General features: G+C 32.4%; 1 protein-coding gene across 26 annotated transcripts in view; it reads left to right on the forward strand.

Moving 5' to 3' along the window:
- The window catches only part of LOC143254232 (uncharacterized), a 142727-nt gene that overhangs the window by 109540 nt on the left and 16237 nt on the right, over positions 1-16950 (forward strand). For 12 of the 26 annotated variants that reach the window (XM_076509047.1, XM_076509058.1, XM_076509048.1 and 9 more), the window contains 4 exons: positions 6367-6780; positions 11259-11525; positions 14380-14631; positions 15258-15314. In XM_076509047.1, coding sequence (XP_076365162.1) covers positions 6415-6780; positions 11259-11525; positions 14380-14631; positions 15258-15314 — 942 coding nt within the window. In that variant the 5' untranslated portion in view covers positions 6367-6414. The remainder of the gene's footprint in view (positions 1-6366; positions 6781-11258; positions 11526-14379; positions 14632-15257; positions 15315-16950) is intronic. The other 14 variants (XM_076509055.1, XM_076509066.1, XM_076509056.1 and 11 more) reach the window with 3 other exon arrangements.

The raw sequence follows: 16950 nt of genomic DNA on the forward strand, positions 1-16950 counted from the left end.
TATTTAATGTTTATACATGTTTTGTGTCGCATATAAAGGTAATTTTAGTAGTGATTTAGGCGTGTAGACGGTATTTTAATATATAAACAATTAAACTGTCTCGTTTATGTAGTTTCTTAAATATTACTATGAATGTGGATGTGGCAATTAGTTTTTACAACTTAATACTCGGTTGTTTTTTCTGTTGCCATGTTTTGCTCTTCCTAAACGTTGACTTTCCTCAACAACGGGCCTCTCAAGAGTTCTGTTGTGGTATTATTAAATGACATACCTGAATCGCAAATAACATCCAACTTGTAATGATAAAGTCACATACAAATTTTCTTTTAATTGATACGCGAACGGTAAAGGCACAGTAAATATTCAAAGTTCGCCCATCTTTGTATTCGTTTTACAGTGTTTAGGCTTCAGAAACAACGCAGCTTTCTCTTGCTTGCCTCTAGTATCACACAAAGTTTGATGCGTCTTCTAAACAAGACCAAGGCCGTCAAGATATTAACATGCTTGTCAAGACGTAGAGGATAGCCACTCTTCTGTTGTCCAATGAGAACTCGCTCGATAAGACACAAATCGGGGAGGAAGTCCGCCACACAGCAGAGAGAGCCTGCCCCAGGTAATTAATACGGCGGCTGGAATCCCTTCTCGTTCGACGTGGTGCTAGCAACGCTTACGCCATCAATCCACTAAGCCGTGATGGAAAATGGATGTTACCATAGCAACAGCACTCTCGTGGCGTGCTTAGGGACCATATTATTGGTCGTTCATATTGGCTTGCGTTTCTACAAGCTGTGGTACCAGTACGAGTGGTTGTCGACCGTGAATATAGCAGGGTTGTGTGCTTAAACGCGGAAGCTGTTTATTTCGTACATTATAATAAGAGTGTCTTGTTTTTCTTCTTAGGTCAAATAGCAACTAAAGTACGCGACGAGACGTTTTTTAATTGGTCTGTTTGTTGTGTCATTTTTACTTAAATGTTTAAATATACCATCTCCTCCCAGTTTTTGTTGGTTTTTTTTACTTTTGTTAGCCTCTTGCATAACATTTTATTTTTGTCAATTTTATATTAACAATATTTTACTACTTTTGTTTGTCCAAATACTGTATGTTAACGGAACTTATGGTTCACCTCACGTTTTCAGCATTGTCGGCAAGTGTTACTTTGAACAACGTTATGTTTTCGCAACAAAGTTAACATTGAAAAAAAAAAAAAAAAGAAAAGCTTGAGAAAAAAAAAATATTGGAGGGTGGTACAGCTTCGTTTATACAATTGATTGACTGATCCACTGCCGCCTACAGCTACGGGAAGAAGGCTGTTCCTTCCTCCTCATTCCCTCCCTTCTTTCTTTCAGCCAACGACGCGCTACCGAACAAACAATGGAAGGTTATCGAACTCTTGATACAATCCTGATACTACCTAGTTTAATAAACGCCTTTTCTTTTCATTTTTGTAGGTATTTAAGTTTTTTAATAGCAATTTAAATCGGTATATTAACAAAACATAATCTGAAGTAAGACTTAAAACTCCAGATTATTTAAGACAATATTTAAACTTGTTGGTGAAACACCTCGTGTTAGTTTTACGTAGTTTTTACTTCTAGATTTTTCAATAATCGGCCGGAGATATATTACATGTACAAGAACAGGAAATGCAATTTTCTTGTATGTGATAATTGGGATACGATTAATGGCTGTAATTTCAAATTCTACATGTGTTACGTGATGCATAAAACAACTTGATAGGAATGACAATGTCTTCTAGAGCTAAATATTAAGCAAATTAGCACACACGGCTACTATCCATTGCTTCTTTGTTGTAACTATTTTGATCCGTAAAATTTTTTTATGAATGCAATTTAATAAAACTCAAGATTGTGGCAATATGCTTAAACTCTGCCGATCAGGAGAGAGAAAATATAACAAGTGTTACTACTGATATTGTATCTATATGTTGTTCGAGCGTTCCTTTGGAATTGTTAGTTAATTTGTATTAGGAATTAACATTGAACTCGTATATCTTCTAATAAACATTTTCGGAGTAGGAAAATGTTTAGGTATTTGTAAAAGGTGGAATCAGCTAAAACCACCAAAACTGGCATTTGAAAACCCAATTTTATTTTTGCGTGTTTAGTAAACTTAAAAGCAAAGACTTTAAAATAGTGTTACGCACAAGCGTTAAGTATGACTACACATTTGTAAAACGTAGGCCTAACGTTGACGGCCGTCAATGAAGTGTAGTAGATAGCAGTTGGAGTTTTGGGTTATTTTATGTTTTGCATACGCCCAAAATGTTGCTTCAGTTATATGTTATGATTGAATAATACTGAAAGATTATTGGTAAACCATAGCTACCTCCCCCTGGCAATTTATGAACCCATTTTTAACAAGTTTGTTTTTGTGTGGTTAAATTAATTATCTTGTTCAAATATGCGATTTGCTAAACACAGTGGAATTTTTACCAGGTGTAAGAGGCCTTATTTTAACAAGTAGAGAAAAGTAATTTCAGTGTTAGCGAGCATGCTTGAAACTCAAGAAACAACAACAATAAATTACCATAAGATATATTATTCATTAAATGTTAATTGACTTTCATCCTACTCTATACAACACTGAAGTTAACATTCCCATTATTATAATTGTTATTTTATTATAATTATTACTGTACTAGAACCTGACTATAGCTCTTCAAACCAAAGACAAAGATAAACGCATTGCGATATAATTTGAAACATGTAGCATAGTAAATCGAATAACAAGCGTACATTGAGATACGAAATATAGCCCCTTCCCCATAACTCGGCTATAACTCTGAAAATCGGTTTTCGATTCTCTTGGTGGGCTCAAAAATAGGCGGCATATTGTGTAGCTTTGAGTTTAGTGAAAACAACTAAAAAAATCACAAAGCTAGGAAAACAGCACATATGTTGATATTAGTCGGAATGTACACATAAAGAAACGCCTCCCCCAGTGTTAAATGACGGTTTTATAACGCTAAAAACAGCGTATCAGTCAGCCTATTGTGTAGCTTTACGCTCCACAACAAATAAAAACCATTATAATTGAAAAATGAGTGCATATATTGATGTGAAATGGAACTTTTTTTCTTTTTTCTTTTTTTTTTTTAATAAGGAACTTATCCAGCGCTTAAACAGCCGAGGATTGGACATCAAATAACAATGTGTTCGTTCATCTTTCGAATCTTATGTTGGGAAATTTTCTGGCCAAGTAATGTATTATTCGAGAAAATGATGATGGTACTTTAAAGCAAAATTAAATCGTATAAATGAGAGTTGTAATTCCTGTTCTATAAAAAATAAACCTAACAAAAAATGACGAATACAAGTGAAATAGTAAGTCTTCGGAATTACAACGCCAAAATCAGGGGTTCAATTCCTCTCGGTGGACTCAGCAGATGGCCCAACGTGGCTTGGCTACAAGAAAACACACACACACAAACGAAATAAACCAAAATTGTTTACGTAAATTTCATTATATACGTGCTTTAATAACTAACAAATCATATGATGTAGGATATAAATGACTTCTAAAACTTTATTATTTAAAACGGAATTTATGGGTGCTTTAGAATATACGCAAATATAGCCACTAAATAAAATTTGAAAAGAAATGTGTTTAAACACGCTATAAAAGATTACAAAACATGACAAATGTTTCCTTTAAACGATCGCATAAATTTTTACGAGTTGAGGACCGACTGAAAACTCGTTTAATGTGAGGACTTTCTCTGACTTTTTCTTAGCAGTGGCTGTTGAAATAACGTTTATGTTACACTTTTATCCCGTCCACAAATTTTACTTCAATCTTTGTGGCCACGATTTTTTGTTATTTGCATATTTTTTACAGTAGCAGGATCTATGAAGATTTTGTGTATGCGCACGTGTTTTGGACTAATAATTTTTACCTAAATTAGTCAGGCCTTATGTAGAGCATCTAATAACAGTTTGTTAATGTTGGTTCCAAGTTTTGAAACCTTGACTTTATCTCCTAAAATATACATTTATAACTTTTGCCTGTAGAGCCATCTAGTGGAATACCTTTCAAATACTTTGGTAACGTTCGACGGCGTAGTGTTGGAGGCATATGCAAGACATTTGATTCGCCTATGTTTACTAACTGTGTATATAAGCTTTTATAAGCAGTTTTCATTGTTTACGGTTTTTGAAAATATTTTATAAATTGTGTAAGATGTTTTGTACAATATACAAATATTGGTTATTTGTGGGTACGTTTGCATTATTGAAAATGTACTATAAGTTAAGTTATATGAAATGCTAAGCTTCTAGGGAAAAAAATCTACAACTAAATGTACAGAGAAACTTTAATGACAATTTATTTGTTTTTTTAAAAAGTATTATATGCCAAAAGGGATTAGAATTATTGACTCATCCAAATGTAGTTCATATTTTATGGGAGAAATTTTTTTTCTTTTTTCATAAGATACTTTCGGTATATTTGTAATGCAAAGACTGTTGTTTGAATTTTATAACGATTTTAAATAAATTAACTTATTGACTTAATCTCTTACTTTGAAAATAGTGTAAGATGTAGACATCTTAAAGAAAGTGGAACCTTAGTAATTTTAATCAGAAATTAACAGTGTTTTAAGTTGAGAATTTTGACATTATTCATATGATCCAGACTTAGGGACACATATGTCATGCTGTTGATGTTAAATTGGATAATGCTGATAAATTACATTTCCTTCATGACCAGAATAATACAGTAATTGTTCTTCAAATGTAAACAGTTTAATTGTTTCAGTTTTTTGGAATGTTGACATGCTGATAAACATACACTGTTTCACAAGCCACATAACTGATTAGTACATGTACATTGCTTGAGTTGAGGTAGACAAGTATGCATTGTTGGAATGAGTAATAAGTTATTTCAGTTGCTATGAAAGTGTTGTTTTTGCATAATTGTTGACTCAGAAATCTTGTAGTATAGGTATATTTTTTTGAAACAGTTATAAACTTTGGAATGTCTGTATATATAAACCATTGTTTTGCATTGTCAGTAGAGCTAGATTAAAGACTTTGGAGAAATGAGACAAATGTCATCAAAAGACACCCAGAACTGAACTTAAAATTTCATTGAAATTCAGTTAAGTTTTACTTATTAACTAATTCAGTGGTTAGATCAGTAGTTCTTAAATGTTAGGTTTCAAAAGGGGTCATAAACTGTCTGGTTCAGAGTCAACATTTTATTTTACATTTTATGAGTTGTTGAGGTGCCTTAAAGGCAGACATATAATCTTTGTCATGAACTACCCTAAACTGTGCCAAGAAACATTGAGAAGTTTTTCATCCTTGAATAGCTTTGCGCAAAATTTAAAACAAACCTTGTAGATATAATGGGGGGCCATGATGATAAAGCTTGGACGTGGGGGTCGTCTGGCAAATCTTGGGCTAGATAATGTAAGAAGTAATAACATTTACAATAAATGAAGCAGTGAATTTTTTTGTTAAACATTCAAGCAAACTTGCAACAAACAAACTGTAAGAACATATTAATGAAAAATTGCAAAATAATAGTTTTATACAAAAGACTAAAACCACTGTTGTCATAGCAACACAGTTGAAGACATTTTTCAATATGAGTTTCTGATTTATTCTTTATTATATTGTCTACGTTAAAGGCTCTTTCAGTCTGGGGGTAGGGGAACAGGAAGAATTTGCCCGTTTTCATAACTTAATGTTGTATTGCATATTTGTTTCATGTACTGCTATTTAAGTTTGATTTAGATTACCTGATTTATGTACTAAATTTAAAGAACTGTATTTACGTATTTCTTTACCAGTTAGGTCAAATATTTGTGGATACTTAGTTAACATTTTAGTTTTTAGTAGTGATACAAATTGTGCTAGACTGTAGATGTTTTTTGCACACATCACCTAGGTAACCCACTATGAATTTCAAATTGAAGGTATATAAGAATAATTTTTAAAGTTTTTATTTTTTAAGTACTAGGACCCATCAGCTCAACTAGACATGTTGGCAGACAGAAAAAAAAGTATTTTCAAAATGTGATTCTGCATGAAATATAAAACTGGTAATTTTACTGGCATTCACATGTCTCAGACAGAAATAAACTTAAAATGCCAATTTTACATGGTTTTATAATTTCAAATTCATAATGGACTTGTTAACAGAAATGATGGGAAAGGGTTGTAGACCTAGTGTTGTTTTTAATACTGTTATTAGATCTCTTGATTTTGTTGGTTTGTTGGCTTCAGTTAAAACTATAGGATTAAAACCTAAAATAAAAAAAAAAATTTTAGTAGTTTGTATTTCTCATGATCAGTTATCCCTGGACCTTTTTAAAAACATTATTTTCCTTGTTTCTAGTGAAAACAGTTATCCCTGGACACTTTATGGCTAGTGAATCCAGTGAATATGAGTGTTGCTAAAGCAACTCCACAACTGCCTACTGCAATGTCAGTTTCCAATACTGGAGCATTGCCAAATGAAGCCACACCTGCCATTCAGTCTTCTGCTCCAATTGTTGTCAGCTCCAGTCCTGTGCCTGTCAGTTCTCTTCCTTCTCACCCTCAGCAAACCCACACTCCTACTACATTCTTTACAGTGTCATCACCAGTGTCCTCTTCTGCTATAGTGACCACTATGGGCCCACCATCGACCCCTGCTCCACAACCTCATCCTCAACTTGCACCTTCTTCTCTTCAGCCCCAGAATCATGGGGCTCCTCAAGGCATGCAGCATCCAACCATTCCAAATGTGCTTCCTTCACCGTTGGCTCAGGTAATTTGTGCTCTTCTCTCCCAAGTTTAACACATTTTGTGATAAATGATTTTTTTTTCCTGATGTTATGAATAAGGAGAAGAAACATTCCTTACCCTATTTATTTTTTAGATACTGTTAAAATCTCTTTCTCTGTCAGACTTTCACAACTGTTTTTTACTGATGTAAATGAACTTGTTATATGTATATTGTTATCTTAAAGTACTTTATTGTTACAGTAAAGATTTGTTTCAGGAGTTGAAACTTAGTGGTATATTTCTTTAACTGTAACTATACATTTATAATAAAGATAGACAAGAGCAAACCTATCTCATCTCATGTGAAGCTGGAATGATTGTAGTGGTTGTAATGCCACTACTTGTAGTAACTGCATCAAATTCATATACTGTTGCTACTGTACATTCTAAACATAGTAATGACCAGGAAGAATGTTTCCATATGAAAGATGATAAACAGACCAATCAGAAATATTTCTTTTAGAACTATTGCTTATGAGTTATAATTTTGATTAACTCTAATTGAATTTGTCACATAGGCCAAAGTTTTGTGTACCGTGAAGTCACGAATAATTAAATTGTGGTTTCTTACAAATTAACACGATCACTGTCAAATTCAAAGAACTGGACAAATTGTAGAAAAAAAATTATTCAATTTTAGAAGAATAATTGTAGACACACACACACACACACACACACACACACACACACACACAGAGATTGCTTTATTAACTTTTGCTTATTGACAGGGAAATCAGTGCTCAAGTAAATTAGGAAGTAATGAGTCTTTTTTTTTTTTAATTTTAGGCCTATGATTTAGTATGCCCTAAACATTAGCAGACCAATTACTTAAACATAGTGAGTTAAATACTTGGCTATGTTTTGTAAAGTTATAATAATACTGAAGTTTTATTAAATATGTTGTTTTTAATTGGGGAAGAAATTGGTTTTCATGGATTCATTCATGAATTTGTTTTGGCTCAAGTGATTCCTGATATTCTGTTGTTTGAAAACCTTTCTAGACACTTAGCAAAGAGAGAGGTACAATTTTGCATATAATCTTGGTCTAGGTAAGTAATAAGACATGATTTAAACCTCTGCAGTACTAGCAAGACATTTCTCAATGAAGAACTAAAGGAAAACTGTTAAATGTTAACTCTACAGTTGGAAATAATGAACATAAAATTAACATGTCACTGAATCGTTTGTTTGTTTTTTACACTCATGCAAAGCAGTCCTAATATAGTAAATTATCTGGACAGTTACTAATGGTTCATAGTTGGTAGTAGATGAACCTAGTGATATATCACCTAATTTTAGCTGACCACATTTATATTCTAAATAATTTTCTATTTACTTAAAAGCCTGAGTTTCTCTGTTTCCTGGTATGATTTATACACTGTGATACATGAGGCAGAGCTAAACTCATTAAAATTAGCTAACAACCGTCTAGTTGTCATGGATACTATCTACATCAACCAAATAAGGTAAGATTATTACTTTATTAATGTACGAATACTGTGTTGTTGTGAGAACAAATAATATCCCAATGTTTTAATGATCAAAAACAGGAATATCCTGATGAACATGGAGCAGTCTGGCTAGTTTGTCACAAATGACATCTCGTTCCTTCAAACATGTTCGTGCTCTGTGTTTTTCACGTGTCTATTGTTGTAACACTTAGACAATACTTTACAGAACAAACTTGTTAGATAAGCCCTTCAGTAAGATTACTAATAAAAACAATCTGTGAATCAGACATTTGTTTTAATACATGTTTTTTCCTTACAAAGGAAAACTATGAATAAATTAATGTGTGTGTGTACACCCTGATTTATGTATGTTTCTGTTTATTTATGCATGTAGTTGATATATATGCATACAAACATACATTGTAATAACTCTTAAGAATGCTTAAGTATCAAGAAAAGCTTATTTGGTGCTGATGCAAATTGACCGTAATGATAATGGGGACAGTGCTAGGGTGGAACCAGGGGACTTGTCCATAAAATTCTCCCCTCTTCAAGCTAATTATACCATTACCCTTAATTTGTTACTTGGTCAAATTATATCTCTTATTGTTCCAAACAGTTAAACAGTTGAGAGCCAGGGCCTGATGACATTAGAAAGGTCACAAATAAAAGATGTAAGGTTTGTAATTTTAAATGTGTTATGACAGAGGGCAGTTCCTTTTCACTTGACTCAGTGATACCATTTATGCTGAGTTTGATAGGGTTTTTTTTAATTGTCAAGAGGCTTTATGAACAGAGACTATAATTTATTATTTTCTTCAGAGGAAAGGTTGCTGAAAGAAGTAACCAAGCTCTTGTTGTCTGATGTCTTAATATATCATAGCTGTTTGTAAACAAAAACCTTTGTACTGTTATTCACCTTTGTATGATGTATATTTTCAGATTTGTACTTACAGGTATGTTTTTTTGTATAAAGAGCAGATTTTTGTTGGTAGTAATTGAATACGTGTTGTGAAAATGTTTATTAAGCAAAATATTTAAAAAATCTTATTGAAAGTTATGTTGTAAACAACCATCATTTCCATAAGTTTGAAGTCCCTTGTGTAAGTGATAACACGGGATGACAAGTAAATATGGTGATAAATGAAGTACCAATAATGTTAAACCAGATTTAAAAAACTGATACCATGGAAGTTTAACACACTTTTATCAGTGGTAGCACCAGATCATCAGTAAATGTGGGACTTAAAAAAACCACCACTATGGTAGTTTAAAAAATAGTCTGTGTTAATACTTATAAAAATTATTTTGATGTCAGTAGAGCATTTTAAATGTGCTGGAAGAACATTTGTTCAAAGATTAGAGTTAGTGGGACAGGGGTCAGTTTAGAGACTTATAATGCAAAAATCCACAATTTGATTCTTCAAAGTAGACACAGTAGATAGCCCACTGTGGCTTTACTCTGAAACAACTAAACAAATCATTTGCTGAAGAGTACAAGATGGGACATTTTAGTTACAGACAGTGTTTTTAAAATGACATTTGTGTTTACTAGTGGCAAGTTTGAAAGGATCCAGTGCATTTTATGTGTTTAGTTATTGAAGTACTTATGTGAAAAGTGTGACAAAAAAAAAAAAAGATTATTGTATGTGGTCTTTTAGGGTCTGTACACAAAAATTTAAAGAAATATCAGTTTTATATTGTAAAGCTAAACATTCCCAGGATAAAAATTAGGAATGTTGAGTTTTCCAAAAAATGATTTTTGAGAATATACTGTTAACTCTAGAAATAGAATTTGTTGTTAATAAAAATTGTGAGGCAGGGAAATGAAATATTGTGGGAAAGTTAAAGACAACATTTTGGGAAAGGTCTGTTTTTTTTAACCTTGTTGTATGGGAGAGAGAGACAAGAGTGTGTGAAAAAAAAACAGCTTGGGGTAGGGTCTGGTAAGTTTAAACCTTAATAATAAATAAATGTTGTATTCCAAAAATTGCTTAATCTCAGAGACTGTGTCCAAGTGAAGTCCAGGTCAATCCACACTTTGATCAACATGTGTTATTGAGTTATATTAGTTTCAGTGAACTCCACTCTTCATCTGTAACCATAAACACAAGTTAATCAGAAAGAGTAGCTGCACCTATATAATACTGAAACACATCAAATGTACTGTTTGTTTGAATGTGCATTGTAGTCACTATGGGAAAAACCTAGACACTGGATAGATGAAGTGCAGAAAAGTGTCATTGGCGATTATTCAGTTCTTCACATATATAACCACAGAATAGCAGATATAATAAATAAATAAATATAGTATTATGAAAAGTATTTAATTTCAAAGTCTTAAGTTCAAGTGATATCCAGTTCAAGCTACACTTTGATCAATGTGTGCTGTTGGGTTATACTAGTGCAGAATTCCACTCTTGACCAGTAACCCTGAACACAAGTTTAGTTATTAAATCTGCTATTGTGTGAAAAATTGAATAGTGGCCAGTGACACTTCACCTATCCAGTGTATAGGTTTTTTCTCATGATGACTACAAAGCACATTCACACCAAGAGTATGTTTGAAGAGAAAGATAAAAATGTGTGGAGTTTAAAACAAAGATGGTGAGTTATAGGTGTTATTGTAGTTTCTTAGGAAAAGACAAAGATACAGGAGGGTTTGTTGAGCTTACTTTAAACAAGAAAATAACCCTATTTAGTGAGTATGAATGTTCAGAATATAATGATTGCTTAGGAACATAATGTTATTTGCTCAGTTTTAAAATCCAGAAAGTTTTCCAATTATTTAAAAAATGTAACTAAATCTTTGTGTAAAATATTATATATATTATGAATATTAAAGGACTCATTAAAAAATTTGTAACCTCCAAGATATAAAATGGATGAAAGAATGAGAAAATAATCTGGAAGTTATAATGAAAATTTTTTTTTAGAATGAATGAAATAATAAATCTTACATTACACTGGGTCAGAATTTATACTATAAGCCTGTACTTGCTTCTCTCAGGTTCAAGTTATCCACCAACCACTTCATAATCCAGCATATGTTCAACAGTTATACACTCCCCAACAACAAATGCTTCTTCCTGGAGGGCTCACCATCCAGTCAGCTTCTATGGCACCAACATTGCAGAGCTTAGGAATGGCCCCTGGTGGTCTGAGTCTTCAGCTTCAGAGCAAGGGACCTCTTGATCCGAAGACTCAGGGAGTTGCTGTTACTGGTCCAACCCTCATCCCCACTTCTCCTCTGCAGACTGTTAACACACTTGGAAAAGTAAGGTCTTCCTGTAGAGTTTAGTTATTACTGTATATCAAAATGATAAAATCTCTATCATTTTGTGTCAAGACTTGTTTGTTTTTCTGACATGATGAATGTATATAGTAACAGGTATTTAAGCAGTGAAATATTATTAAAAAGAAGTTTCAGTTTTATTTGTCAAATAAAGGTTTTACCAACCATAATAAGTAGGCTTAACTAATACCTTTGGTCATTTTATGAATACTCATAGATATATATCATAGGTTCAAACACTAGTAATTTTGATATTTAAAGAATGAATTTTAAGGGTCCTTCCAATAAAATCTGGCATCACACAACCATGTACAGTATTTTGAGTAGGCTTGGAGTTGTAATGGATGAGGAGATGTGTGAACCCTTGAAAGCAAGTTTTTGGGAGTTAAAAAGACCCTCCACATATGATATATTCTTATGTGGGAATTATCAAGAAGTCTCTGATTTGGTGGGTGTGGGTGCTGTTTTGAGAGGCTGTGGCCTTCCTAGGCCAATATGTGGCTATGGCACTGTTTTGTACCATATAGATAAATATTTTTGTACTTTTGAATGTCTGAGAAAACATATTGAGCTGCTGTACTCATTGTATTGTATAGTTAGGCAATAACTTACAAAAGTGTTAGAAGGTAAGTATTGTGGTTTACTGAAGAGAGAGAGAAATATGTTAACTCACACAACAGGTTTTAAACCAAGCACTATTGGACTGATGGTGTTAACAGCAGGTAACCTGTCAAACAGTCACAAACCTTGTAATATGTTAGCTCAAGAAAAGCTGAAACTAAGCCTGTTTTGTGTTGTGCCTTGTTAACCAACCATGAATTCTGATCTCTCTGTTTTATAGGTAACCTTGCTTTTATGGTTAAATATCAATACTTTTTTTATCTAATTTAATTTGAGACACATGATTTGAAAAATTGCTGGTACTAGACCGTTATCTTTAGACTAATCAAAAACTGTGGAAATTATTATACTGAGTAACTAAAGTTATTCTGAAAGTAATTTTTGATTACAAAATTATCAAAAAGTGTTAATAAATTATTGATATTTCTGTGCATTCACTGTTGTACTGTAGGTGTCGTCTTTGATTTATGTGCTGTTGACTTATGAATAACTTGTGTCGTTAGAAATATCACATCTTTGTTGTGAATAAAATATTATTTTTCTAAATAAACTGAGATTAACACTAAGCACAAGCAGTTTTATATGTAGTTATTTTAACCACGTTTACTTAAGATCTGAGTACATAAATTAATGTAAAATAAATTTAAATTAACATATTTTAGCTTATGTTTGTTATTCCTGAAGTTTTTTACTCATACTACATTTCTTTAGCTTGTCCTGTCTCATGTTTGTATTACTAGATGTCCAACTTTCCATTTTCTCCTTTTTCTTTGCATTGATCACTGGCATGCTTTAATGGGCAAGATGACTGTAGTAGTTTTATAGTTTGTTTTAAGGGTCAGTACTCATATCAAAGTTATTGTTTTTTGTGCCTGTTTTCTCTTCTGTTCTTATGTTTGATTCATTCATTTTAAGTCATAAGCCAAAAAAAAAATCGTAGATGAAGTTTGAGGGTCACAAGGCTGTACCATCACTATGTGTTAATAACTGGTCAGTGACAACTTAATCTCGTCGGACCATTCATCTAAAATCATTTATGAAATTGTAATACACGTTAGATAAATGGTGATACACTAAGTACTTGTGGCAAGTGTTTGAAGGTTTTCTGAGAAACATCCCATTTTGTATGTTACTTCAGAAGTTTTACAGTGTTGTATATTAGTATTTTCTTTAGTAACTGAAGAGCTTTGATGTTTCTGTAACGTGATTGGTGAAGTTTTTTTACCCATTCTTTACATGTATAGGTTTGGCTCTGTTTATACTTATTACACTTCTATATGCAGTTGGTGTTTGAAAAATCCTTTTCCTTTTCATTCATAGTGTCATTTGCTTCACTGTTTTCTCTCCTTTGGCTAATATTGTTTTATTAGGTGTGATTTTAATCTTTGGTTGCCATTGTCAAAAAATCTCAATTTTCTTCTTGCTAGTAAAACATGTTTCACCCATTACAAAGAGACTTAAAAATTGCCTGGTAGTGGTCAGAGCAAACTCTTATGTTCAAAGACCTTAAAGCTGTTTGCCTGTCTTTCAAAGCTAAAGTAAAAAAATTAAGTCGGAAACTGACGATCTTTTTTGTAATGAACTTACCATCTTTAGTAGAAAAACATACACAAAGATATTTGTTTATTCTTTCGAACCAGCAGAAGCACACGCTGTGTGTTTAGATACTTATGTTAAAACAAAAATCAAAGTGTAACAAGATTCCTAAGGAATGCTTAATAATTTTAAACATTCAAGGTAAAAACTCTTATTTCGACATAACAGTTTGCTACATGTAGCTGATTAAAGTGACGTATTCCAGGAAATGGCCATTAACTGGTGAAATAAGTATTATTCTCAGATTATCATGGCATTGATTTCCTGCATATTTGTTTATAAGTATAAATACTTTTAACACAAAACATAACTCGAACGATTGTTCAGCCACAATAGAGATCGTATTTATGATAATTTTGAATATGGGGTGTTTGTCTTTTATCATGTATCTAATATAACAAATCTCCCAGGTACAAAATATAAGTTCGTAACTTTAAAAAAGTTGTATCAAGCTGTTAACTTCCAGAATATGGGGTGTTGTTTCTGCTTTTCGAGACACACAAACTGCCACACACACACACAGTAAAGTAAGGTTAAGTAACTTCGTTAATCTCTATATATTTTTATTTTATTTTTTTTTGTGTTGACTTTGAGTTGTTAAGGTTTGATATTGTTTTAGGGGCTGGGAATAACCACTGGCAACTTAGTGTCAGGGCCGGGGCAAGTTGTTGCTACTGGAGGAAAAAGTTCCATCCCAGGGCAAGTCATAACCGCCAAGTCCACAACGGTCATTCAAGGACAATCAGGCTTTGTTCCTGCTACCACCAGTCAGACTGTAGTGATTGGTCAGTTAGGTGTTCTCTCGAGTCAACCATCTATACTCCCAACACAAAGTAAAGGTTTCTTGGACAATCAGAAAGGAAAATCTTTTGTAAGTAACGACACAAAACTGGCGTATATATTCCGTGGGGATTGAAGAAAGTTTGAAAAACACGTTTTTGTTTTCAGTTGACGCTTCTGCTTAGTTGCATAGTTTTGATTTTTTTTGCTACAGTGAAACTTTTTATTACTGTGTTTCTTCATTCTATGTTTTCTTTGTAAATTCTGTTTTGCTTATCTATTTTATATTGGTTTGTAGAATATTATACAAAAGTCTGTTTCAGTTATGTTTTCTCTTGCTATCAAAAGCTCTAAATTCCAGTTGTTAAAATAAGTGACAGTTCTAAAAACTTATTGAAAATGAGAAGCTGATAAAACTGAAAAACAAAAAAAAAATTTTTCTATCTGGTATTATTTTAAAAGTACACTATGTTAACAGGTATTAAAAAAAATTTCAGGCCACCCTACAGGAATGGAAACATACATAAATATCATTTTTTATCTCTTTGTAACTCCCAATAATTTGTTGTTAGTTTTTTTTTTTTCATTCTGATATATAAAACCATGTGCTTTCTTCTTGTTCTTCAGACTGTTTCTTCTGTATTTATATATATATATATATATTTAGATTAGCATTTTTATGTGTGTGTGTGTATGTATTCTGTTTTCTTTCTGTAGGTGATGGGACATGCGGCCTCATTGCCGATTAGGTCCCCCACCATCCCCCCTTCTAAGGTTAGTTACATGAGTGACCTGCATGAACTGTATCTGACACTTACGTTTATTACACTTTGATCTTCCTTAGTTCGTTATCTTTATTTTTAAACTGTTATAACTAATAATCTGTTTATTGAATGACCTTTTTTTGATTTATTCCTGCTCTGTACTTTAGGGTCACCCAAGTTCAGACATTGATTATTTTATAAATTAGGAAGTATCTAGGCTAGTTAAGTATTAGTAATAAATGAAACAAGTAAATGTGTATCGTACATTTGTAATTATTTTTGCAGTTGATATCTTGTTTCCAGAACTTGAGGTGGGCATTTTGAGTGAGTTAACTGTATAATTGATGACCTTTCCTTGCTTCTTGAATTACTATTCACAGCTGAAAAAGGAGAAAAATTACTTCTCAACGTTGAAGTCACTTATATTCAAAATTAGATACAGCTCGTTTATTAGTGAGATATAATTCAGTAAATCAAAATTCTTATATATACGGATCACTTACTACATGTATGTTTTTGCAAGTGGAATGACTAGTTGCAAGTTTTTTTACACGTACATATATCAAACAGTTTTGCTAAACCTTATTAATTAGGATATTTAAAATGTACCTGTATATAAATATTCCAGGTTAATTCTGTCGCTATGTGTGTCCTTTAGTGAGCATAACACAAGGTTTTAACTTCTTACATTCAAAATCTCATTAAATTATTTTTTATTTATGTTATACAAATTGTAAAAGCATAGAACCTGAGGTAATAATACATATTTTAATTCTGTATAAGTGTTGAGTTTTTAATTTTATGAGGCAATATTAAAAAAAAAAAAAATCCTGGGTTTCTCCTTGTATGACATGACATATTTTCTCTTAGCATGTTGTCTTTCCAATTTTATTCGTCACCTCTTGAAAAAGTACAAAATTAAACATAAATTATTTTCTATAAAATCATCATTGCTCAGACAAACCATATGTTTTATAGTCTTCAATTTTGTTTGGTTACAGAGCTATCAAATAGAAAATCCGACCCTTCCTGCCACACCTACCTGTCACATCCTCTTTCATAATTCATCGATATTTCTCTCTTACATTTAATTATATATTACTCGTAACAAATAGAAAGTCAAGGTTTTCACCTATCAAATGACATGTTGAATAACATTATGTTCTGAATAGTTAAATCTCAATTTCCCTCAGAATACAAACATCGTTCCTGGAAGAAAGTTAGTGACTAGCTTTGATGAATTTGTAATGGCTCTTGTCACATAGTTAGAAAGCCAGAAAAAAATTGATAGGTAAGGGAATCTGCATGTTATTAGTCTTTATTGTGTTTGGTGCAGGATTTATTAAACAAAAAGTATGAACTGCATTATTATCAGTAGTATAAAAACTTTAGGGTTAACTTCCTGTGATAAACAAAAAAGAAAGAAGATTAGATAAGTTCCTTGTTTTACATGTTTGTTCTTTATGTATGATAATAAAAGTAACTAAAATAGGGATCCTTATTAAAATAAATAATAATATAATAAAAATGTTTCATGAGCCACACGTGTGAGCAGCTCGTGGTAACTCGTGGCTAAGGTAACTTGTTAGTGTAATGTGAGCTGCGCATGCTCCGAGTTATTTACGTTTTATAATGATGCAGATAGT

Source organism: Tachypleus tridentatus, chromosome 6 (assembly GCF_004210375.1).
Source record: "Tachypleus tridentatus isolate NWPU-2018 chromosome 6, ASM421037v1, whole genome shotgun sequence".
Taxonomy (NCBI): domain Eukaryota; kingdom Metazoa; phylum Arthropoda; class Merostomata; order Xiphosura; family Limulidae; genus Tachypleus; species Tachypleus tridentatus.